We start from the raw sequence: 27,079 nt of genomic DNA, 5'->3' as shown, positions 1-27,079 counted from the left end.
GCTCGGTACTCTCAGTAGCTTGCTGGGCTTTCGAGAGGGGCGGGGGAATCGAACACAGGTCAGCCACATGAAAGGCGAACGCCCTACCCCTGTGCTATTGCTCCAGCCCAAGCAAATTTATGAACAAAATTAAATTAAAATATTTTAAAAGTAAAATTATGATCACTGAAATTAAAGTCAGCTGAGGGAAATTAAAAGTAAGTTAAATAACAGTAAAAGTTGAGTATAACAAAGTAAAAGTTAAATAACAGTAGGAATAGTCAAAATCTTAAATCAGAAACTAGAGTTCCTAAAAAATTTGAGGTAAATACAAAATATATCTTCAGACATCCAAAGTGAAAAACAAATTTATACTTGAAGGACAAACATTAGATTGGTGGGGGGCTGGAGCAATAGCACAGCGGGTAGGGCGTTTGCCTTGCATGTGGCTGATCCAGGTTCAAAACTCAGCATCCCATATGGTCCCCCGAGCACCGTCAGGAGTAATTCCTGAGTGCATGAGCCAGGAGTAACCCCTGTGCATTGCCGGTTGTGACCCAAAAAAACCAAACAAATTAGATTGGGGGGGCCAGAGAGATAATATGGCAGGTAGGGAACTTCTCTTGCAAGCGGCTGACCCAAGTTCAATCCCTGGCACCCCATTTGGTCTCTAGAGCCCACCAGGAGTGACCCCTGGATTCAGAACCAGGAATAAGCCCTAAGCACCGCTCTGTGTGGCGCCAAACCAAAACAAACAAAAATTAGTTTGGCAGTTGACTACTTACCAGTAACAAGAGTCCCGAACAACATCTGCAAAGTAGAAGGGAAAGCTTTGTTAGTCAAGAATTCTATACTAGCTATAAGTAAGCAAGTATTTTATTTTTTTATTTTTTATTTTTTTTGCTTTTTGGGTCACACCTGGCGATGCACAGGGGTTACTCCTGGCTCTGCACTCAGGAATTAACCCTGGCCGTGCTCAGGGGACCATATGGGATGCTGGGATTTGAACCCGGGTCGGCCGCGTGCAAGGCAAACGCCCTACCCGCTGTGCTATCTCTCCAGCCCCAAGTAAGCAAGTATTTTAAAGTGAGAAGCAAACAAAAAATTAAAGAAACTACTGAGAATTTTGCCACTTGCTGACTTAAAGGTGTGTGTTGAAAACAGTTTCTAAAATGTTTATGAAGAAGGAAGAGGAACTTTAAAAAATTTGGTGATCAAAGAAATTCGTAAATATTAAATAATCATCATTGTACTTACTATTTGGGTCTCAAAGAGGAATCGAAAGAGCTATGCTTGGAGTATTATGTTTCACTCAAGTGAAGAAGGAATCCGGAGTTCCGACCTCCGTCGATGATTAGGATCAGGGACGCTGCCTTGTTTGCTGTTGAAAATCAGATGGACCAGACACGTAATGCCATTTGGAGATGATGCTGGACTAGAGCCATTACCGACTGGATTCCACAGGACATCAGAAGAACGCCTGGCCACCCACCTATGAGATGGTCAGACTTCTTCATCAAGACCCTGAACTAAGGGTTTGATACTGTCGCTCCAGCCCAGACACATCTTAGTGCTCTATATTCAAACTAGCAATTAAATGCCAAATGCAAGAATAGAAACATTTTTTTCTTGTCCCTCCTGACCATTCCCCCTCTTATTTTGAAAGAAAAGAAAGAAAGAAATACTTCAGGGGCCTTACAGTGGGTAGGGCGTTTGCCTTGCATACGGGGCATTCCATATGGCTCCCCGAGCAACGCCAGGAGTAATTCCTGAGTGCAGAGCTGGGAGTAAATCCTGAACATCACCTGGTATGACCCAAAAAGCTTAAAAATAAGAAATTAAAAAATTTTTTAAAAAAAAACTTCAAAATTTTTACAAAATATGCTGAGGAGGATGGAAAAAATAGGACCAAGATTTGATTCTCAGAAACAAGAGGACCATCACCTAAGAGAGGAACTGAGGGCAGAGCCTGAAGAGAAGCTGGTCAGGACTGAAGTAAGGTGCTAGAAAGATCAGACAAAAAAAGAATGACCAGGCAGGGCCAGTGTGGGTAAGGCATTTGCCTTGCACTTGGGGTTTGATCCCTGGCATCCTGTATGGTTCCCTGAGCCCACCAGGGGTGATTTCTCAGTGTAGAGCCAAGAGAAACCCCTGAGCAACTCAGAGTGTAGTCCAGGCCTCCTTCATGTCCCCCCCTAAAAAACCAAAGCAAAACAAATCCCAAGAAAATGTGATTTTATATGTTCACTCTTCTGTTCAGGTATTTAGAAAATACACGTCTTTTATAAATTCAACTGTAGTGCTTCACAGTTTGATACAAGTACATAGTAAACACTGGGGAGATGAAAAGTCTCAGTTACTAACCTCAGAAGCAAACAAAAGATTATACATGAAAGGATGGGCAATTCTAGTATATTAAATCATTTCAATAGCCATAATTCTGGTTACTGATACAAATTAAAAATTGTACTCATTTGGAAAACTGCTTAACAGTCTATTAGGAAATTCACACTGATTTGAAAAATAACCCGGCAGTTATGTTCCTAATTTACTTAGGAGAAATGAACACTTATGATTTTGTTTTCTTTTTGATTATTGGGGGTGGGGGGCAGCAGGGGCCACACCTGGCGGTATTCAGGGTTTACTCCTGGCTCTGCACTCAGGTGCCCCAGGAAACATAGGGTGCCGTGGATTGAAGCCAGGTCTGCTGCATGCAAGCAAGCGCCCTACCCACTGTCCTATTACTCCAGCCCCAGAAATGAAACTACCGTCTACAAGTGCAGACAGAATTTGTATATGGCACCTTTCACTTTTAATAATAATTAAATAAATTGTACTAAACTCAAACTATGGGAATCTGCCTAGCAACAAAAAAAGAATGATTAGTAGAGGCAGTGTGGAAAACTTACTGACTGAAACTCAAACATAGTCAAAGAAGCCAGATGTAATATAAGTACTTACTGTGAGATCTCATTTACAAATTATATGAGCGACACTGATCACATCTATGAAAAAATTTTCCTCTATGTCAGTAATTGCATGCACTGTTCTCTGTGTCTTATTTTATAATTCAATTCAGGGAACAACAGGTTTCCTTTGATTAGCCACTAGAAAAGTGGATGTGTTGTTAAGATCTTAGCTTGAAAGCTCTTCTTCGTATGTATGCTAAACATATTCTTGTCCCACAGGATCCACAGTCAGCATTAATCTTAGTAAACTAGATTGAGAAAGATTTAGTGCCGGTGCAACCATAAAGAGGTTTTATTGATAATTAAAACTTGGTAATTGGTGAATAATTTCTATATTTCTGGTAGAAACGTGTGTGTGTGTGTGTGTGTGTGTTTGTGTTTGTGAAGTAAAATAGCTTTTCTGTTTTGGGGCCACACCTAGCTGTGCTCAGGGATTGCTCCTGACTCTGTGCTCAGGAATGCCATATGGGGTGCTGGGGATTGAACCTGCCTGGGTCATCTGTGTGATGACCTTAAGTAAGGCATTTAAGTAAAGTAAATGCCTTACTTAACCTCTGTGTTCTCTCCAGCCCCGAGGTAAAATAATTTTATTAGAGAAATTTGCTTAGAGAAATGAGAGGTGAGCAAGAGGTACCTGTTCAGGGGAGAACACGGGCTTCTCTGGGAGTGGGGGTAGAAAGGAACCGAAACAGCCAAATCTGTGTCTTTGATAGAACTTAAGTCCTCTGCTCTTTTTCAATTTGCCTTTCTAATCTCTTCCTATTTGCAATACGTTCCCTAAAGGTAACCACTAACTTTCTATACTAACTTTCCATACTTTTCTTTTTTTCTTTTCTTTTTTTTTTTTTTTTTGGTTTTGGGTCACACCCAATGCTCAGGGGTCACTCCTGGCTCTGCACTCAGGAATTACTCCTGGCGGTGCTCGGGGGACCATATGGGATGCTGGGATTCGAACCTGGGTCGGCCGCGTGCAAGGCAAACGCCCTACCCGCTGTGCTATTGCTCCAGCCCCTTCCATACTTTTCTTGCTTTACTTTTATACGTGTATTCACATCTCTAAACAAAATAGTTTAACTTGATTTAAAAAGTCACATAAATGAAATCATCCTACGTATATTCACTGCCTCCTTTTCAGTGAGAATTATTTATGTGGTGTGAAGCTATAATTTACTTTCATTGTGTGGAGTATTATTTTACATATTTACACCACGATCCTTTTTTTTTCCTTGTTATACTTTTAGGCATTTGCTAAAAGTTCATAGCTATTAAAAACTACCTGTTTGGTTGGGGCTCACTTCTGGTAGTCCTTGGGGATGAGGGTGTGATGTGTGGTGTGTGTGTGGCATAAAAAATTAGGGTGTCTTAATCAGTATAACTTTGTAACATGTAGCGTTTCTTCAAGTACATCGTTTAATTTTGTCCTCAGTTCAAACCTGTGAAATTGTCATTAACTGCTGATAGTTTGTCACTTTGTTAAAAATTAATGATATACCAACTGCATAGGTTTGTATTTTAAAAGTCTAAACTCTAGGATTGTGGTTGCATTTCATATAAGCTAAGCAGGCTCAATGCCTCAAATTGATGTAGTTCAGATTTTAAAACTTTAAGATCTAATAATATGCTTTGTTGTCTTGATTTTTTAAATCAAGTCTTTATAATTACTTCTTTTGGGAGTTAACTCAAGAAAGCAATTTTATTAAATGTGAGTAAGGTCCTAGAACGTACATTTAAAAAGCTTCAGTACCAAAATATTGTGGGTTGATAGGTCATATCTGTGGCATTTGTTTCGGGTGTGGAAAATAAGGAGAGAAGGACACTGACGGCATTTAATATTTTTTATTTGAAAATACTGCTTTTATTTATTCATGAAAACTCTTAAGTCAGAAATCAGAGCTTTTAGGAGGCTTGGCCAAGTTACTGAAGTAGCCTTGGATCATTCACTTTATGCTTTTGTAAAATCTTACTTTTTAGGAATCCAAGACTTTATGAAATAATCTGTGTTGCTCTAAATCAGCCTGACCATTGTGTGTGGAATATACTGAGCTTGTTTTATGCCAAATTCATATTTTGATGTTGTTGCAAAGGGACACCCCTTTTGTTATCTGAGGAATAAAAAAAAAGTATAGGATTTTAAAAATGGACATTTAGAGCAATTTAAGCTTACAAAGTGGAAGCAACTATTAGTATGTTATTAAAGCAGTGTTAAAATTTTATGTGAAAGAGTTTGTACTGTTTGTCATGTTTTAAGATAAATGTTTTGAGAAAAATTCTAAAATGGAAGTTTGTTTAGAAAACCAGAAAGGAACTTACATGTATTGGTGTAATGTGGCCTATTTGAAACATTTTTTGATTTATACATTTACTTAACAAAATTCTGTGGCGGTGCAGACATCCCTTTATTTGAAAATACTTTTTACCGGGTCTCTTATGTAATTGATAATACTTAAATATTTATATTCTTCTAAAAATAGATGGCATGAATTATTGTACTTTAAATGGCTCTTTTTCATCTGAACATTAAGAAAGAGGACATGTAGCAGACATGAAAGTGGGAAGCACATGGCGGTGGGAAAATGTGTATTTTATAATGTGTTGTTACATCTGAAACTTATAAACCAATTTTATCTAAAATTGTTAAGAGCCAGTATTATCTAAAAAATTTGCAAAATAAGGAATGGTTGCTCTAAATGAAAAGGAAATATGAAATGATGAAAGTCAGTGGTGTGAAAAACCACATTGATGCTGATGCTGAAATTTGTGTTTATTAAGCTGCATACAAGTACGAGCCACCAGTGGTATGCGCTGATGTCAGCCTGGTAAACAGAATGTACACTTGAAGAAATGTAGGGGGCCAGGCATGCAAGTGAGTGGCAGAGCACTTATCTTGTTTGTATGTGTAAGAACTAGGTTTGGTTCCAGGCACTTAAAAAGAAAAGGAGGAAAAAAATGAGTATGATTAATTTGAAGGTGATTTTTGGTAAAAGTAAATTATGAATAAGATTAAAATTTGCTGCCTTATATACAGATGGGAAATTCATGATGATGGAATAAATCAGAATAGTTTTAGATTGGGAATGTCGATCAGGGTATCACTGTATCACTGACATCCCGTTGCTCATTGATTTGCTCGAGCGGGCATCAGTAACTTCTATGGTGAGACGTGTTGTTACTGTGTTTGGTATAGCATATATGCTGCATGTGTGACTCTCCCAAGATTGACCTCTCACACAAGAAAACTGAAAATAACCAGTAGATTAAAATACCAGGTTTTTAATTTAGTAGATTTGGAAATATGTGAGTAGCTCCGTATCTGTGTGTGTTGTCACAGTAATAATGAGCATAAAGAATTTTCAGTTTCAGACAGAGGCACATTTGTTTTCAAAGCATTGGCTAAAAAGAGAATTCATTTAACCAAGGTAGTTGATTCAGAGTCAATTTAAGGTTATTAAATAACACTGAAATAACATTTACAATATTGTGAGTTTAACCTTTTCTGTTTATGTTTTTGCAAAGAAGATTAGAGGAAATAGTCAAACATACTGTTTGAGTATAAGCCTGGACATACTTACGTATTTCTGTGGACAATGCCAGTTATAAGACTGTCACGTCTTTGTTTTAGAGTTTGGGTGAGAGAGGAGTGTTTATCCCTGCTCAAAAGCAAGCATTCCAGGTTCAAGATTTTAACTGTGGCAAAAAGTCTTTCTTCTGATCTTCCTCTGTGAACTCTTTAATGTTGAAGTGCATTTTCTTGTAGTACGACGTTAGTAAGTTGGTCTCTGGTCTCTAGAATCTGGATACCAAATTCTTTATTACTTACCCACATTGTGTCATTGCCATTTACATGCGTTTATCTTTACTGAGCATCTTCAGCACAACCTATAAACAGCTGCCATTCCTGTCTTGCCAGGTTTAGAGCCATTGATTTGGGGGAAGCCAAAGGGAGAATTTTTTATTTCATGCAAAGTTTTTTTTTGTTGTTGTTTTTTTGCTTTTTGGGTCACAACCCAGCGATGCTCAGGGGTTACTCCTGGCTTTGCACTCAGGAATTACTCCTGGCGGTGTTTGGGGGACCATATGGGATGCCGGGGATCGAACCCGGGTCGGCCGCGTGCAAGGCAAACGCCCTACCCGCTGTGCTATTGCTCCGGCCCTTTCATGCAAAGTTTTGTAAATTTTGTATGTCTTAAAACTTTGTCATATAGTTGTCGTTGATTTATACTTGGCATAGATAGTAAACGCATGGCATCTCTTTCAAAAATACATAAGTAGGGCAGGAATGTGGCTTAGGGGTAGAGTAGCACATGCAAGACATGTGAGGTGTAGGCAAGCTGTATAGTGAACAGCCTGAGCAGCATCGGGTGTGGCCCCGGTAACCCTTTCTCTGCAGCCACAGATTGCAGGTGTGGCCTCCAGGATGGCAGCAAGGACCAGGGAGCTATGGCTCGGAGGGCTGGTGCACATGCTTTGCATAAGGGGCCTCAGGTTTGATCACTGATACCTAGTCAAACCCAAAACACAACAACAAAGTATGGATATGATATTTATATTTACCTTACAGGACATTAATATGTCTGAGTGTATCTTTGTTCTTTGATCTCATTTTAAGGATGGGTATTCTTGGTTGCTCTGTCTTTCTACACACACACACACACACACACACCCTCCCTCTTGACTTTTTTTCCTTCTTGGGTCTATTCCTCTCACAGAGCTTGGGGCTCCTTTCTGGTAGTGCTCAGGGATTGAACATGCAACACATTTTTTTTTTTGGCTTTTTGGGTCACACCCAGCGATGCTCAGGGGTTACTCCTGGCTTTGCACTCAGGAATTACTCCTGGCGGTGCTTGGGGGACCATATGGGATGCCGGGGATCGAACCTGGGTCGGCCGCGTGCAAGGCAAACGCCCTACCCGCTGTGCTATCGCTCCGGCCCCGAACATGCAACACATTTTGAACCATCTCCCAGCCCTTACCATCTTGTTTTAGGGTTTTAAAATTTAGGGGACTTGGCCACTCTGAGCAGCACTCACCAACCCAGGGCAGATGGTTCAAACCCAAGGCCTGGTGATGTGGAATTGCCAGAACCCAGAAGCATATGGGTCCACCAGGGCCATACCTGGCAGTATTTAACTTGCTGTATGTTGCTAGGAATTGAACTTGGATCCTTGTTGCATGCAAGGAGCTGTTTCATTATCTGCCCCTAGGTTGACATTTTTGTTTTTGATTGTTGTTGTTCTGTTTTTATTTTTATTTTTCAATTACATAAAATGCACCTTTAATGTTCTACGACCCCACCCCGTACGCTTTCCCTCAGGTAATGTAGTTCTATTATCAGGTAATGTAGTTTTATTTTGGTTTATCAATTTTGTATCAAAGTATGGCATATATCAGTATAATCATCCAATGCCTGTGTTTTCCCTTTTGGTTTCATTTCACATAATCTTTAAATTCCTTTCACTTTGCTCCTAATGGCCAAATTGTCTAAGTGTACTGTATCTGCTTTGTTGCTTCCATATTTCTGCAATTGTAAATAATGCTGTAGTAAACATGGCTTGGATATAACTTTTCATATTGTTTTTCTATTCTTTGCATAGATTTCCAGAAATAGTGTTGTTGGATTTTATAGTAGCTTATCTTCAGCTTCAGAATCTGAGGAAGTTCCATACATTTTCCAAAGTTACTGTACCATTTTACATTTCCACCAACAATCTTTTTCTTACAGGTGTGAGATGGTATCTTACTGTTTTAATTTGCAGTTTCCCTGATAATCAGTGATGACCAGCACCTTTTGATATGCCCCCTTAACTTATTTTTGTTCTCTGCTTAAATTTCCCTGTCCCCCACCTCCTTTTTGATCATTCCTAATTATGGGGGCCATACCTAGTGGTGCTGGGTGCAGGAGACGCTACCAAGACTACTCTAGGTAGTGCTCGGGAAGATCAATTCCAGGGGATCAAATCCAGGCCCTCCCAATGAAAGTCATGTGTTATAACATTTGGCTGGAGCCATACACCCAGCGCACCTACCCAATTTTTGTTCATATTTTCACTGTATCACTGTGTGACTGTTGTTCATCAATTTGCTCGAGTGGACACCGGTAACGACTTATTTGTTGCTATCGTGTGCTAGTGTAGCCCAATGGCATCTGCTCGCTCCAGAAACACGAAGAGCATGTTGTTGTTACTGTTTTTGGCATATCAAATACATCACAGGTAGCTTGCCAGGCTCTGCCGTGCAGGAGGAAAAGTAAATAAAATTTAAAAAAAATAATAAAGAGGTTGCATGGCTGTGAATGCAGCTGTGTGCTCTAGGAAAAATTGAGTCGTTCTCTTCCGGGAGCTTTGTTTTATAGTCTCTGGATCTTGGCCGTTGATGAGATTACATGGCGCCAGGGGGCAGTTTGTGGGTGTGACTGCCAAGCTACTGGGGATCTGAGTGGAGGAGGCACAATCCCAATCTGAGCAGGCTTGGAGATCTCAGCCCCAGGTCCTGCATACCTGGGTTCCTCTGTCGGTTCCTTCATGGGTGAGGCTTGTCCGAGTGTGTGGAGAATGGCCCTGAGCATGGCTGTGGCTGGGTTCTGGAGGTTTTCAGCTGCCGGGCCTCTGCTTGGGGCAAGGAGGGAAACTCAACTTGCCCCCCTTCAAGGTGTCCTGTGAAGACAGCCTGGTGCAGGGGCAGGAGGTATTTGTTCGTATTTTACAAAAGTGTTTTGGTTTTACTTTGATTTGGGTCCGCAGCTTGCTGTGCTGACTGCCACACCCAGAGGGCTTTTGCCTTCCTCTGCGCTCAGGGGTCCTTCCTGGCCAGGCTTGTTGAGTACTATGGAGGGCTGGGGATAGAGCCTAGGTCTGCCGTGAGCAAGGCAAGCACTCTGTACTATGTCTCCAGCCCGTAAGGAATATTTTTTGGGGGTAGGGCACAGCTGACTGTGCTCGGGGTTTACTCCTTGTGCTGGGGTCACTCCTGGTGATGGGGAGGACCATATGTGGAATTGGGGATCAGACCTGGGTTGGTCAGGTGCAAGGCAAGTGGCCTGCCCTCTGTACTATCTTTCCAGCCCTGAGTTCTTTATATTTTAGGTATCAGCCTCTTATCTGCTGATTATATGCTCTGCAGCTATCATCTTCATTAATTAGGATTTTTATTGTTTGTATTTTGCTGAACAAAACCTTTCAATTCAATGTAGTTTATTTCTCTTGCTGTTGGGGGCCGACCTCTCAGACATCTTTAATGCTGATGTGTAACCTTCGCCTTATCATCTATATATTTCATGGTGTTGGGTCTTAAGGGGTGTTAGGATCACACCCAGCAGTGTTCAGGGCTTACTCCTGGCTTTTGTGCTCAGGGATCACTCCTGGTGGGACCCGAATCACATGGGGTGCCGGGATCAAACCTGGGTCGCTAGTACAGGGCAGTTTTGTAATTGCTGTGCTGTGTCCTTTTGTAGATTTTCTTTGTCTACACTTTGCTACTCTTTGTTTAGATAATGTTTGTTGATTAGTTTCCTCCTTTGCTTTATTTCCTCTGCTGCTCTCTCTGAAGTTTGATGTGTCATTTGCTAGGTGTTGCACCCTTTGGTTGTGGTGCCTGTCCACAGTATTTGAGGTGCTCGAGGCTGTCCCGGTGAGGGCGTTCACACCCGGCAGTGCTTAGACACTATTCCTGGCTCTGTGCTTAGGTCTGCGCCCAGGGGACCATAGAAGCAGGTGCTGGGACTTGAAGTTAGGTCAGCCACATGCAAGGCAAGTGGCTTCTCCCAACTGTTTCTTTGGCTAGGTGTTTATATCAACACCTAGATGCTGTTCTGTAGAGTTGTTGCTTATGATACTGCTTTTCCTGGAATTTGACACGTATTGCTCAAATTATAATGTGATAATAGACTTCTCTCTTCAGAGCTGTGCAGCTCTCTACTGGATGTCCTTGTTTGATGCTTGTAGTGGGCTGCTTGCTGTGCTAGAGATCCCCTGCAGTGTAGCATGAGGCTAAAGGAGAGAGATTGCCTTACCAAAACCTTAGAGGGTTGGAGAGAGAGTACAGGTAGGGCTCTTGCTTTAAACTGGACTGACCGTGTTCAGTGCCCAGCACCCTGTATCGTCCCCTGAGCGATGCCAGGAATGATTCCTGAGCATGGAGCCAGGAGTAACCCCTGAGCACCGCCAGTTGTGCATTCTTTGCCCTCCCCCTCCCTCATCAAACCTTAGATACACAGGTAGGACTCATGGTGATGGTTAGTGAGGAAGACTAGAATCAGAGACCATGTCATCTGAATTTCCCTTCTTTTTGCTTCTTACCATTGTTACAAAATAACCTACTTCATGAATTATGGAACATGTGTGATTAAGTTTGGCAGCCAGAAAGAAAATATAGGCTCTTTCTTTGTCCAGCTCTGGATAGAAAATCTCCTGACACCCATTCTAATAGAATTAGCTCTGTTGCCCATGGCAGGATGTAAAGTGACTTATAATGCATTCCAGTTATGGTGGTGTCAGGGAGCTATTACAAAAGGAGGCGTAACTTAATCCCATCAGACTTTCCTATATAATGCTGATTTCAGTGAAGGTGAGAGTTCTTTTTTAATAGTTACTAATGAATTATAATTGCTTGATTACCCAAGTAGGGTTGAGTGTTACGCCAGTTACTACCTGGGTTGTCTCTGAGAACAAATGCATTAGATGAAGAAATCTTTGTGAAAATTTGAGTGTTCTCTGGATTTGGAGTTTATATGGCAATCATGGCATTTTAGTTTGTGATTAAAATATTCTTATTAAAATAGCTCACACTTTTAAAAATTATATAATAGGCTATTCCATGAATGCATTTGGCTTTTTTTTCCACTGTTATATTCCTTACACTCAAGTAGTGCTAAAGAAAGTAGAAAAATTCAGTTTATTCAAGTCTTGATTATTTTTTCATTGTTTACATTTGGAGAAATGTAACTTTAGATAAATTTTACTGAAATCATAGACCAATGAAAACTTCTGAGGATAGTAAAGTAACTTGTTTTCTTTTCCTTTTCTTCTAGGCTACTTGATACACGTCTGAATCAAAATACAGTTCTTAATACCTTCCTTGTGGTTCAGAAGCAAGTCTCTATAGCATCAGAAGCAAAGAAGGGACTGACTTATTCTTTATGAAATTAACTGTACACGATACACCAAGAGACAAAACAGCACAGAGAAGTAATAGAAGTTTTTTTGTCATCGTTGGACATTCATCATATTGAGGAGCGTGTTTTGTAAAGCTTCCCAAGTTGAGATCTTTGGAAACTTCATTGGTGCTCATTTATATCTGGGACTATTAAGCATGAGTGAATTCTGGTTGTGTTTCAACTGCTGTATTGCAGAACAGCCGCAGCCTGTAAGTATGAAGCAATGTGTGGAGGTTGGGTGGGGTGCTTATTAAAACAAACCACTGGTTCTCAGGGAATCAGGATCTTCTGAGAAGTTGCTCACAATACAGTTGTTTTGGACATTTTGTGTTTCAGTACCAATTCTACCACCACTATCACCTTCCCTCCACTATTGTTCCCAGATCCCCCCCCCGCCCCGCCCCCCCCGACTGCCCCCTTAACAGGCACAAAATAACTTAAATTGCATGTTGCAACTAAATGACTAATGGAATTACTGAAAAAATACTTAAGTAAAAGAAAACTTGTGAGAATTGTTCTATTTCATAATGGGGCCATTAGGTCCTTGTCTGAGGGTTTACTAAGCTGTTGCTAGTTGAGCCTTCTGTTTCGATTTTGCTTATCGAGCTTCCTGGGCATCTCATTTGCTGTGCTCCGACTGGGTTGTCATTATTGTGGAATTTGGAGGTCTGTGTGGCTCTGTGTGACTGCTCACTGTAGGAGCTCCAGGGTCGGTAGGACTCAGATGGGTTTGGGCCTGCCTCCTTGTCAAGGACGCCCCCGAGTTTTCAGCCTGAAGACTGTTGTACCTGAGACTTTCGTCAGCTCAGCTTGTCGCCTTTTCTGAGATTGGTGTGAGGCTAATCTGTCTCTGTGGTGGAGGCTGTGGGATGTTGGGTGTGGCTGCTGGGGCTTCCAGCAGCACGAGGGGTGGCGGGAGGCTGCCCGTTCCTACTCGGAGTAGGTCCCCGAGTTTCCAGCCTGAAGACCAGTGTACCTGTGACTTTTCACTGGCCTGGCCTGGCTTCTCTACCGAGATATAAAGATCATGGGACTGTGAGTCAAGGCTGTTTATGTAGTGGAGGTTGTCACATGGCATTTACGTAGTGTAGGTTGTCACATGTAGGTTGTCTCAGAGTTTTTCTAACGCTCCTCCCCAACCCTCCCAGGCAAAATTCTTTGTAATGTTTTGCTTTTTTTTCCCCCCTTTTTTGGGCCACATTAAGCTGTCCTTGGGACTTACTCCTGTTTCTGTGCTCGAGGATCACTCCTGGTGGGCTCAGCGGACCATATGGGGTGCCAGGGATCGAACCTGGGTTGACTGCATTCAAGGCAAGCTCCCTCCCCGCTGTACTATCACTGTCCCCCTACATATTTTTTAAATGACTACTCTTTGATGCCTGGTTCCCAAAGGGTTGAGGAACGAAAAGTAAAGATGATTGGAAGAAAAGGAACTACTTTTTTGTGTGTTTGGATGGGAGGCACTCCCAACTCTGCCTCTGGGCTTACTTCTGGCTCTGTTCTCAGGGCTCACTCCTGAGGAGGCTTAAATTCCTAGGCAGTGCCAGGAATCTAATTCTAGTCAGTCGTGTGCAAGGAAAGCGGCTCACCCATGGCATCTATCTGTTCCCAAGGTACTACTTTTTAAATGCTCTAGAAATTATGTCAGAGAAAGGGTTTTTTTTTCTGATTAGGAGAGCTATTTGGAGGACAGGTTACACTTTGCAACAACCCTCTTCTGGTGCCCTTGTGTCTTTGAGTTTCTCTAAAAGATTTCTGAAGTAGGTCTGGGGTGCCCAGTTCTTTGTTATTGTTGTTGTTTTGCATCACACCTGTTGATTCCAGGCTTTAACAAAGGACTCATGAAGGCAGAACATATGCTTGGTCACATTGAAGGACCTTCTGGCCAGTGAGATGTCGAGTTCTTTCAGTTGTATTAGAGCCTTATGGTTGTGGTGGTAGTGTATTAGGGGAAGGTAAATTATATTGTCCTGTAATACAATGTATTGTCCTGTATGTTAACAGTCTCTGAATCCTAATCTATATTGTCCTGTATGATTAGGGTTCAGAGACTGTTTGCACCCTGGCTGTGTTGTACATAAGTGCTTCCTAGGTTGTTTTTTGTTTTTACTTCTTAGTTGAAGCATAAAGGCTTGTAGAGAGCGTTGGAGTTGGGTATTTCCCCTCCACGAGTTAGTTTCTGGCAAAATTCAGTAGAGTAGGCACTAGGGGTAATTTCTTTGGAAGGTTGTCTTTGTGAACATAGAATGATCAGGCATGTTTTTAAGTGACTACCCTTTCCTCTCTCCCTCTCTGCTGAAGCACAGAATTGTTTTGATTCTTATTTTGAGAACGTGCTAGATTTCCTGGAGTTAACCTTCAGATGGCTCCTCTAAGACTGCCACCCCCACCCCCTCGCCCCCCAGCCTCTGGGAGTTTTTACAAAACTCTCAAGACTTGTCTATACAGATCCACTAATCCTCCAGCAATTTCATCAATTATAGTTTAGGGGCTCCTACACTGGTTCTGGGTGTCCAGGAGATTTCTACTCATGGCTTTCTGCTCAGCTAAGTTATGATTTTCTGTGTCTTGCTGTCTCTTCAATTTGGTGAGCAGTGGGTTTTCTGTAATACAAGTTCCATAATGGAGCTAAGAAGATTTGTTGGATTTTCATCCTTTCAGCATCTTTTCTGGTTGTGTGGACAGTGGTAGCTTCGAAGCGTCTCAATGCCAGACCAGAAATTCATAGTCATATAGCTAAAAAAGTGTGATACTAGATTAGTAATTTAAATAAGAGCAGAAGATTTTGTCATTATAAATTTGAGGCATTAGAAATACATTTTCTGGGGATGGAGAGAGAGTACAGTGGGTGTTATGCTAGCCTTGCACACTACCGACCCTGGTTCAATCCTTCGCATTCCAAATGATTCCGAGCCCCACCAGAAGCGATTCCTGAATGCAGAGCCAGGAGTAACCCCTGAGCACTACCAGGTGTACCCCACAAAACAAAACAAAAACATTTTGTTACAGAAAGGATTTGCAACTTGAGTTTTGTACATACATGTGCTGTTGGGGATCAGACCAGTGCTTCATACATGAAAAACACAGGGCCTGCCACTGAGCCACTACAGTGTTACCGTTTAATAGACACATTTGTGCAAATATTCCAAAGAATTCCATGGGCATCTGATCTCTTAGCTTTTTTTCTGAGAAAAGTGACACAAAACTTATGGGGCTATACGTTTTCTGTCATGGAGAAAGAGCTTGCATTTTCAGCGCTGGGGGCACAATGAAAGCAGGTGCTCTGAAGTTTTCTGTGTCTTTGCAGTTCACAAACACAGTTCCTTGCAGTTCTGTTCGACAGTATCAGGAATGTCTTATTTGAAAACTGCTTGGTCATCTCTGAAGTTTCCAGAGTATTTACTGAGATGAAGTGCTGCGTGCCTCCTCTCCCACTCCGCCTTCCCACCCTCTGCTCCGGCACATTCCTTGTGTGAGAAAGGAACAGCCCAATATTGGGAAGAAAACAAAGTGCGTTTTTCTCAGTAGTAGCATAAGAATCATACTTTCTCTTCCTACTCCTTCATTTCAGCACAGTACAATGCAGACTATCAGAGTCCCACTTTTTTGAGCGGTGGCAGTTCAAACCTTTAAAATGCTTGAGATACATAAATGCCGTAGTGACGTTGTCACATGTAGCTAAGTAGATGTGAAATAGCTAATGGTTGCTTCCTTGCTCTTCATAGCATTCTTCACCTTGTTATTGGAATGCTAGCAGATTTGTTTTTTTTTTTTGGGGGGGGGTATGCGGGTGTTGAATCCAGGGCCTCATACGTACAAAGCCTGTCCTTTGCCTCCTCATCTCTGGCCAGTATAGGTAAACACAATCTTCCTACCTACCCCGGGTTTATTGAGCCTTAATTTGAATAGAAAAATGTGCGATTTGATGAGTTTGTAATTGGTGTATGTATACACTTTGCTACAGTCAGTATTAAAAAAAAGTGTTGATTTATAAAACAAAACCTTAAGCCAACCACTTTTTAAAAATTAATATGACTGCATGCTCCATTTAATATTTTCCTACAAGGTATTGATTTTTGGGTAATACTGTTTGTCTCAGTGCTATTTTAGACAGTCATCACAGAGTGCTTGTATTGTAATAATAACAGTATTTCTTCAGTGACCCAGGAATTGAGGAGACCACTGAACAAAACAGATACTGTTTCAGCCTCTGTAGTGGAGGAGATTTTGAATGAATTGAAGAACATAATCCTTTTTCCAGTGGTATGAAGAGACCAAACGTTACTGCATGGGAGACCAAACACCAGAGTAGACTGCTGTCACTGAATCCTTCGAAGCATGGGGTCTGTGGCAGCTAATGGTTATGCTTTCTGCCATTCTTTGTTGTTCTGATGTAGAGTTGTTGTGTTTTTAAATTTTTTAAAATTTGAATTACTGTGAAATTGCCAAGGGTTCTAGGGTTCTAGGAAGTTTAAGGTTCTCCAAGGGAAATGGTTAAGGAATTGGAGGTAAGTAGGCACCTAGAATTGTCAAAAGAGCTTACATATTCTGAAAAAATATTGAAGCCATGTAAGCTATGATGCAGTTGTCAGGAGTGGCCCCCTGGTGCCCTGAGTACTGCTTAGGAGACAACTTGCCTCCTCCAATTAAAAAAAAAAAAACAACGTGGCTATTCCTCCAAGCAGAGTGGATGAAGCAACAATTCTGTGAAAGGTGTTCAGAGGAAACGCTAGCTGAGGGTAGTCTGTGATAATGGGGGTATATGGACATGTCACAGACAAGCCCTCTTTCTCATCTGCCATGCTCCACGGGCACACTGCAGGAAGCTCTCAGATGGCACACATCCTCTTCAACCTGTTACCAGGATTCATCTTTTACACACTCTAGACAAAGTGGCAGTATAGTCACGATGTCAACTTTTCCCCCTTTAAAAACAAAAATGCAGCGGCCGGAGATACAGTACTAGGGTGAGGTGTTGGCCACCCTAGTTGCAAGTGGCCAACCCTATGTTGGGGTTCTGTCGCTGGGACCCCATATGTTCCTCTGAGCGCCACCAGGAGTTATCCATGAACACAGAACCAGGAGGAAGCCCTGAGCACCTCCAGGCGTGACCCAGAAAAAGAGAATAAAAAGAAAAACACAAGTGCAAGTGCTATTGATTTAAGTTCATAACAGAATTTCATTACAGAACCACAATCAGAAGCTAGCTGATGAACTTAATAACAATAGAAAATTACTCTTCCCACTTGAGAAATGAAACATATCCCTTCCTTTTAGGCAATTCATAGGTATATTGCTAAGCCTTGAAGTACCTAAGACTTCCCTGGAACTGCCTTTCCTGCCTCAGTCATAGCCACTCATGGTCAGCTCTCTGGGATGTAGTGGACTGTATCCCTGTATACTCAAAAAAATTATTTTTTCGGAGCAGGGGCCGTACCCAGCTGTGCTTAGGGTTTTTTGCTTCTGGCTCTGTACCCAGGGATCACTCCTGGTGGGCTCGGGGAACCATGTGAGGTGCCAGGGATTGAACCTGGGCCACCTTCCCCGCAAGGCAAGCACTTACCCATTGTGCAGTCACTCCGGCTGCCTCACCCTGTATACTTTTGTTCATTGTATCACTGTCGTCCCATTGCTCATTGATGTGCTCAGGCGGGTGCCAGTAACGTCCCTGTTGCCTGTTGCGTTCAGGGTCAGGGGAATGAGGCCCATTATTGTTACTGTTTTGGCATATCCAATACGCCACAGGTAGCTTGCCAGGCTCTGCTGTGCGAGATTCTGCATCGCTTTCTTCAGTGAGTTTTGTTTTATAGTCTCTGGATCTTGTCTGTTGATAAGATTACAGTTTGTGGGTGTGACTGTCACACCCACACTTTCCACTACTGGAAAACGGGGGATCTGGGTGGAGGCGGCCCAGTCCCAATCCGTGCAGGCTTGGAGATCTCAACCACGGGTCCTGCATACCTGGGTTTCTCTGTCAGTTCCTTCATGGGTGAGGCTCGTCTGAACATGAGGAGAGTGGCCTTGAGCATGGCTGTGGCTGGGTTCTGGAGGTTTTTGGCTGCCGGGGCTCTGCTTGGGGCAGGGAGGGAAACTCAGCCTGCCCCTCTTCGAGGTGTCCTGGTGAAGACAGCCTGGTGCTGGGGCAGGAGATTCTGCCGTACTTTTGTTAGTTTTTTTTCTGGCCTCCCATACTTGTGCTTGGAAATTTGGAAATGGCTGCATCCTGTGGTGCTTGGGAGAACATATGGCAGTGGGAATCAAACTTGTATATTCCTGTGTACACCGGGCATGTTCATTAGCATGTTCTTTTTGTGGTATCTCCTGGGCCCTCCTTGTGCTAGGGTTTTTATCCTAAACAGAAATCCATTAGTTCAAGGATTTTAACTAGATCCATGTTGATACAGGTAGCTCTGCTTTCAGGAATTACTCCTGGTGGTGCTCAGAGGACCATGTGGGTTGCTGGGGATCAAACTCGGTCGGCCACATAGAGGGCAAACACTACCCTCTGTACTATCGCTCCGGCCTCTGAACTTCATTTTCAAAGACTTGCTGTTCCTTGTTTATCCATGTATACCCTTTGACACACTCTCTGGGCTCTTAGCAGTGTGGGACTGTTATAAACAGTTCTCCTTTGTGCCTGTGGTTACATGTTGCCTGGTGAACTCGTGCTTGAGTTTTATAGGATTTTATACCTGCAAGTGAAAGTACTGACTCAAAGTCTAAGAATGTTGACTGTCGTCATACAAGACCAAATTGTTTTAAATTTACTGTTCCCAATTTGAGTGTACTCGTTGATACCTGGCAGTGTTAGACTTCTGGATTGTAAGCAGTCTGGGGTGGATGTAGTGGCAGCATCTTTTTCATGTTTAACCTTGGATATGAAAGAATATAAAAAGGTCTGAGTTTTTAACTTTTAGGTTGTGACCCTCAGTTGTATATTTTAATTGTATTTCTTGAAATTAAATGCCGCAATTCAACTCTTCAGCACTTTTTCTATTATGTTTTATTATTAATGTCGTATGTACTATTCTTTGAGAGCACAGAGAAATATAAAAGTTCTAGATTTTTCTTTCACATTCCAAATCATTTTATGCCCTTTTTCGGTTCATGAACCATGTTCCTGACCATGAATACAGAACAGCCAAAGCACATAGCTCTGAATTTAGGATTATATTGTCTTCACTGTGATAAATGTAAATTTCCAAGAAAGGAAAAGAAATTTGGAAATTAAAAAAATATATATTATTACCAGGAAGGAATGAAACAAACGCATTGTAGTTAGGACCAACAGACATACCAGATGTTAAGGTGCTTGCCTTGTGTTTGATGACTGACACCATAGTTTTAGGGCTAGGGGTGGGAGTGTTGGTTTGTGTCACACCTGATAATGCTCACGGATCATTCCGTGTGGTGTGGTACCAGAGGTTTGAACTGGGGGCGGCTACTCGCAGGGCAGACTCCAACCCTACCCCTTACATTGCTTCTCTGACTGCACATGCCGGTTTACTTTTTCACACTAACCCTTTTAGCTTCACTGGCACTGTAGGATTTGGCCTGGGGGTAACCCCCACCCCCATCCAAGCACTGCCAGGATGATCCAGGTAAACCCCAGCATTGCAGGGTCCAAGGAGCACCACATACATTCTCAGGCTCTGCATGAAGCTGGCCCCAGGGTCCCCTTAGCACTGCTCGGGAGACCCAGTCAGCAAAAGGCAGAAACCCCATTGTAGCCAGATAATTGGGGGCAGGGGGAAAGTATGACGAATAAGCCTCAGTTCTTTTTCTCTATGCTCTTTAGCAAATAGAGTCTGTTCTTACGTTCAGAATGAATATCTTCATCTGGGAGGTCCTGTTAGGCAGTCAGTGTGAGGGCCTATTAGCTCACAGCTTTACATGAATACCCAAACATTTCTTAAAAGATCTATTGTTTGCAAGTCATCTGACCACATCTGGGAGATTGTTTATTTAGAAAACACAGTCTTCAGTTACAAGTGGTGTCATTTGTATGAATGGTGTGAAAGTCTGCATCTTCTCATAAGATGATAAATTAAAATGGCCAAAGTAAAGGCACTTATAAAACACCCATAGTATGCTTTATTTTGTTTTACTTATTCATGGGTTTTACATACGTAGACACAGCTAGAGAGAAAGGATTAAGTCTTTGTTTGTTTTGCATTAGTGTGGACTGATTCTCACATGATTTTGGTATATACAAATAGAAAAGAAAGTAATACTCTTAAGAAGCTCATTTTTAAACTTTAATTTAAAAAGTTTTATTCATGGGCTGGTATTGCACCACACCCTTCTGTGCTCAGGGGTCCCACCTGGCAGGGCTTGGGGGAACCATACATAGTGCTGGGGTCTAACTCAAGGTTCTTACTGGCTGTACTGTTTCCTGGCTGTACTGTTTCCAGTCCCAGTTTCACTTATTTTTTTATTTTTAAATATTTATTTATTTGTGGTGGGAGACACACCTGGCTGTACTCGGGACTGCTTCTCGTTCTGCACTCCAGAGTCTCTCTTGGTAGAACTTGGGAAGCAGCTAGGGTGCTGGAGACTGAACCTCTTGGCCATGCTCAAGGCAGACTCCCTATCCACTGGACTGTTGCTACAGCCCCAGTTTTATTCTTATAAGGGGGGGGGGGAAAGCAACTGAGTACATAAAGTCTAGTACTATCCATTGTTGAAGAATAATAAAGCATGCAACTTTTGTGTAATCTGTGAGTAAGGAGAAATTAGATTTTAAATTACTTTAGGAATTTAATACCACAGTGGCATTTCAGGAATTATGGGACAGTGTTGATGATGTATGTACTGTACTAATAGTTTTGGAAGCTCCTATTTATTTATTTATTTATTTAGTATTTATTTATAATTCTGGATTTGGAATCCTTGTCCTCACCCATGCAAGGCTTAGAGTATGTTGCGAGCCACAGTCCCAGCCTGAGGAGCTGTTTTTAAGAATCTGTTCACCTGCTGTGTTATACATGGTGGAAGCCCCCTTGTTTGAGAGCAAGGGAATGATGCCTGAGAAGAATAACCAACCCCTTTAGACTCTTCACCACAGAGCTGAGGTCACCAGAGGAAGGGAGGGCGGGGGGAGGGGGGGTGGGCCGTAAGAGTCGAGGGAGGACATGGGCCGAGGTGGGGGGGATGTATTGTTTCTTTCTTCTGTGGTGGACGTGGTCTGGTAACATTTACATTTACGTTAAATGTTCATATAAACATTTACAGTCTTGTAAACCAACGATGCCTCAGCTAAAAATAACAAAACCATTCTGTTTTTCATCTTCTGCCTTAAACTTATTTATAATGGGAAGAAAATAGTGCAGTTCATTTTTATAGCAGCTCAAATTTTGTTTAAGATCTCAGCTGTATCTTTCAGAGTACCAAGTAAGTACTCTACAGTTCGGTCTGGTTTCTTATCACTTTTATACACAATAAAAATTCTTCTGATATTTTAGATAAGATATTTCTGCTGCTTATGTGTTTGCTTTTATCTACTGAATTTGCCTTTAGTTTCTTGAAAAAAATTATTTCTTATGTGTAGATTACCTCTGTTTTAGCAGGTGATGGAAGGAATTATCAAGCAACATTATTTGTTTTGTTTTCACTTGTGATTTTTCTGTTTTTATTTGTGAACCAAAAGTAATTTTCATATAAACTTTAAGGCAGAAGATGGAAAAACAGGCATATAAATTTACAGCTTTAGTCAGATGCTTCGCTCATGCATATTTGGAAATTGTGCTAAGAAGTTAACTAAATCGAAAAGTATGGTTAATGAATTTATGATTGGGCCTTTACAATATAAAAGACTGCTTTTCTAGTATATGTTTTGTTACACTTTAATGAAATGGAAATGAATAAATAGGTGTAAAATACATTGCTAATAAGGCTGTGGTGAAATCAGTACTTCAACATTTTGAAAATGCCCTCCCTGACAGCAAATACTAATTATTACCTGCCATTTTTATAAATCTTAGCTCCTTCAGATCCTTTCATGTATATATTGATGGCATACATACTTGTCATTCTTTTGCCTCCCTTCCCACACTAAAAAGCAACCCCCCCTAAGTATCCTTCACTCTTTGTTGTTGTTTTTTGTATTGTTGTATTGCCTGCCTGGAGGAGATTGGGGTAGGGCCTCTGTGGGATCTGTGTGTTCACATATCTCTCTCCAGTGTCCTGGAAACGGTTTCACTGCCAGTCTCTCATCCAATCAGAACCTCCTCTGCTGTAAACGAAGAGGTACAAGATGCCATTTTTTTTACCTACCTGAAGGACTAATAAAATTGCAAAGAAACCTACCATGATTGCACTTTCAGTAGTGCGTAGTGATTGAAACTGATGTCAGTTTTAGGACCCCCTACTATTAAGGATAGCTAGCTGTGAAAAAGCAGATAAGTTTTTCACTTTTCTACCCCCTTCATATGAGATTTGGTTTTTTTTTTTTTTTTTTTTTTTGCTTTTTGGGTCACACCTGGCGATGCACAAGGGTTACTCCTGGCTCTGCACTCAGGAATTACCCCTGGCCGTGCTCAGGGGATCATATGGGATGCTGGGATTTGAACCCGGGTCGGCCGCGTGCAAGGCAAACGCCCTACCCGCTGTGCTATCTCTCCAGCCCCTGAGATTTGGTTTTAAATGGACTTTTTATAATTATTCCAGTAAGGGTTTGAGTTATATTTACTCAGCAGTTTAAATTATCAATATTTACTTGGTTTGACCTTATAAGATTAAGCCTCTCAAATGGAATGATGACACCTATTTTCTCATTAGAAGCAGATAATAGATAAGTGTATTTAATAACATAATTTATGTAAAGTGCTTAATACATTACCTGGCACTCATGTTTTTGTTATGGATGTTGAGTTGGTAAGTTGCTTTTTCCTCATGTGAAATTATGTTTGTTTTTTGTTGTTGTTTTTTACTTTGTTCCATTGGTTATTTTTCAAGCATGTTCTATTTTAAAGGAATAGGACCCCCAAAGCTTGATCTCTTAGAGAAGCATTTTGGTTTGGTTTTCAGTTACTAGGAGAGCTCTAGGTGTCTAATGAGCGGTCGGTGAATGGCCTATGCGTGTATGCACTCACACACCATAGCTCTTCCTGGAACCCTACTTTACATGATACTAAAGGGTTCAAAACCAAAATGGTACGATAAGAGAAATGGGAGAAGGTAAATGATGAGAGATATTTTTGAAAGATTGATAGTGATAATATGCAGAATACAGCTACAACATAAGTTTTTGCAGTCATCACTGCAAGCCTGTGTTCGGTTGGTATTTTTGCTTCCAGTTTTCCTTTAGGTGCTTTGATTTATAATACTGTTAATGGAGTTTACGGCCGTGTTTCAGCTCCACACCCACCACTGTGGTCAGTGTCACTGCCAGTGTCCTATGGCTACCCCCGCCTTCCTCCCCCATGCTCTTTTTTCAAAAAAAATGTAATTATAATTTGGATTACATGTTTGCAAGTAGTGCTAACTAACATTTACAGTTTTTATGTACACAGTTACCTCTCAGCACCAGCATGCCCAAAACCTCAGGTTTTCTTTTTTTTATTTTCACTTCTTTTAAACACCAGGGTTTACAAAGTTATTCATGATTTGTTACAGGCATTCAGTGTTCCAACACCAATCCCAACACCACTGTCACCTCCCATCCACCATTATCTTCATTTTCCCAACTACTCCTTAGGCTTATCCCCGAAGCAGGCCACAGTAATTTGTTTTTTAATTGCTTGTCACCACTAAATGGCTAATGGAATGATCAAAAAATATTTCAGTAAAAGAAAATTTGTGAAAAGTTGTTATATCCCACCATCAGGACTTTAAATCCTTGTGTCTGAGGGTTTACTAAGATGTCGTTGAAAGTTAATGTTTTTGTTAGCTGAGTTTAGTTGGCTTCCATGTTATATCCCCATCTAATCTGGTGTCCTCCTACCAGGGTGTAAGTATTGTAGAGTTTTTTTTTTTTTTCTTTTTGGGTCACACCTGGCAATGCACAGGGGTTACTCCTGGCTCTGCACTCAGGAATTACTCCTGGCAGTGCTTAGGGGACCATATGGGATGCTGGGAATCAAACCCAGGTCGGCTGTGTGCAAGGCAAATGCCCTACCCGCTGTGCTATTGCTCGAGCCCCAAGTATTGTAGAGTTTGGAGATGTTGTGCAGCCACGATTATGGCTGAGCGCTCCAGAAAATCCAGATTATTTAACTGGGCAGGCCAGAGGGGGACATGGTGGAAGCATTTGGGTTATGAGTGTGATTCTCCTCCTGAGGACTGGATTTATCTGAGAAATTTTTGTGGCTAGTAGATCTCTTTCGAGATTTATTTGTGAGGCTCTGGAACGGGGCTGGTAGATGAGCTTACATGGCGGTGGCAGAGGGACATGGGTCTCAACTTTTTCTTGATGTTGCATTCAGTTAATTTTCCCAATCCTCACCTGGCCCCCAGTCCAATTTGGTTTTCTCAGTTCTGCAATCCAGGGCCAAGGATGGAGTATCACTTAATACCTTTGATTCCCTTGTGTTTCTCTATATACAAAGGATGAATGAAATCATCCAGTGTTTGCCATCTCCCTTTTGACTGCCTTTGCTTCAACATGAAACCCTGTAGTTCCATCCACGTTGCGGTGCACTGTATGCTTTCATCTTGTAATCTTAGTTGACTCCAACTTATATGCCTTCGTTTAGGCCATCACCCCTCTGACTGGCCCGCAGCAGATCCTTTCCAGGAGGACCGACTAGTAGAGAAGGCCTAGCACCTTTGTGCTTGCTCCCTGAAACGTTGAAGATGTCTCCCTGACACCCCATTTTTGCAGTATCTAACTCCTTGCATGTCTTCTTGTTCCTTAACGTGAGTCATGGATTCCTGGCTTCCGTCTTAGGAGATGGGCGTCTTTGCTGGTTGTATCAGCTCACATTAGCACCTGTGGGTTGCCTGCCGCTGGCTTTTTAAAACATTCTGGACCTGAAACTCTGTGAGGCCTCAGGTCTCTCCCGTTTTTGATTCATTGCACATAGGCGTTTTACATTTTTCTGATTGCAGGAGTTTTTTCATTTAAAGGAAACCTTGTCCTCAGCTTTCAGTTCATCAGCTCAGCTTCGCAGCCATGAGGAAGAGAGTAGTTCTGCTTTCGTCCCTTCCAGAGTAGGATTCTGGCCCAGTTGAAGTCATGTGCATGCCCTTGTGGTCAGGAATGAGTCCTACTGTGGTTGGCAGCCCACTGAAATCATATGGTGGGTCAGGAAGGCATGATTTCCCAGAGGAAGGGAAGGAGGCTGCTGTTTCCAGAACAAACAGTATGCAGGGGGAAAGGCCTCTCACCAACATAGCTATGCCTATTTATGCAGAAGGAAAGTTTATAGCTATCAACCATCCTGGTCAGAATGTTAAAGCATCACCAAATCCCTTTAGAATGATAGAAAATGTATTACTGTAGTAACCGTAGTACTGTAGTACTACTACACCATAGTAAAACACAGTGTGTGTATTACTATACCACACCACTGGTTGTGGTGCACCAGACATTCCAAAAGGCATGCAATCAGTGTTGCACTTGGCATTGAGCGGTGCCAGTGTGGGACTCCTGACCTTGTGCCTTCGGTGCAGATGGATGCTCCACCATTGAGCTCTCCCCAGATCCAAGGCTTTTCTTTTTTGATGACTCTCGAGGAAAAAGAAAACTATATATCAGAAAACCAGGTTGTGGCTGAGTGGTGGAGCAGGTGCTTTGCATATGTGAAAACTTGGGTTCAGCTCCCGGCACTCCATTGATTTCCCAAGCACTTCCAGATAATAGCCCCCAAACAAAAGGAAAACTTTAAAAAAAAATATGTCACGAATCACTTTGTTTAGTAACAAAGTGCTTGTTCTTTTGGTTTTGCGGGCCATTGCCAGGGTGCTCGAGGGACTGCTTCTGGCTCCTTTTTCAGAGAACCGTATATGGGGACTGCGCCTGGCCTCCTGCAAGCACAGCATATGGCCTGGCCTGTTGAACTGTCTCTCTGGCCCGATAGCATTGTTTTTCAGCAGAAAAACAGTTTGACCTAATGGCTTTCCAAATAATGGAAAAACACAAGAGTAAAGCTTAAGGAAGGGCATCAGGTGAACACGTGGGAGTTCGTAGGTAAGGATTTGAGCAATAGCCAAGAGTTATTAAGTGGGAGTTGACCAGATTTGAGGGGACTGTGAAAACATCATGCATTGTTCAAGTTTTTATTAGCAAATAAGCCCCTGATTAAAGAGCCTGCAAGTGTGTCTGGCATCTAGTAAGCACTCAGGTATTTCCCATTTACTACTACTTATTAAATATTCAAGCTGTAAATATTTAGACCCAGTGTTTCTAAACCATTGAACGATCATTTCACTCCAAGTTTTGCTAGACAAGCACATTCCAGGTCTTCCCCAAACCTGCTGTATCTGAAATTCTCTAAGAACAGCTCAGCAGCGAGTGTTTAACAAACCCCTGGGGATCCTGATGTGTGCCAAAGTTTGGGTATCATTGCTGTTGAGATTCCACCCAACATGAAAAAGAAAACAGTGGTGATAGTTGAGCATCTCTGTGGGATGGCATTACCTTTGAGCAAAACAAATTAGACCACCAGATAAGTAATTTTTGTGCAAAAATACAAACTCCACTAGGAGTTTACATGAACATTTTTCATATGTACCAGGTACTTGAGAAACAATAATGATGTTGGATATGACAGGTTTTTGATTTTTTTTTTTTTTGCCACACCCAGCTGTTCTCGGGGCAAGACAGACCACAGGGGGAGTCAGGAATTGAACTCTGGTTGCATGCATGTGCCTTACTGTTGTGCCATCTTTCTGGCCCTAGTTTTTGTTTTTCATTTGTTTTTGGAGAAATGAGGTAACGCTATTTCTTTAAGAGTTCTTTATTCATTTAATGCTATTCTTTATCTCCCAGAGTATCAGACAACAGCTGTCCATTGTGGTCATAGAACACTTGGTATAGTGG

The 27,079-nt window shown here is 41.9% G+C and overlaps 1 protein-coding gene across 7 annotated transcripts in view; it reads left to right on the top strand.

Moving 5' to 3' along the window:
* The window catches only part of CDC42SE2 (CDC42 small effector 2), an 89,043-nt gene that overhangs the window by 48,751 nt on the left and 13,213 nt on the right, over positions 1-27,079 (top strand). For all 7 annotated transcript variants that reach the window (XM_055142897.1, XM_055142898.1, XM_055142899.1 and 4 more), the window contains one exon: positions 11,971-12,305. In XM_055142897.1, the coding sequence (XP_054998872.1) occupies positions 12,252-12,305 (54 nt within the window). In that variant the 5' untranslated portion in view covers positions 11,971-12,251. The remainder of the gene's footprint in view (positions 1-11,970; positions 12,306-27,079) is intronic.

Source organism: Sorex araneus, chromosome 6 (assembly GCF_027595985.1).
Source record: "Sorex araneus isolate mSorAra2 chromosome 6, mSorAra2.pri, whole genome shotgun sequence".
Classification (NCBI taxonomy): Eukaryota; Metazoa; Chordata; class Mammalia; order Eulipotyphla; family Soricidae; genus Sorex; species Sorex araneus.
Note: the sequence above shows the minus strand (reverse complement) of the source record. Positions and strands in the feature narration are given on the sequence as shown.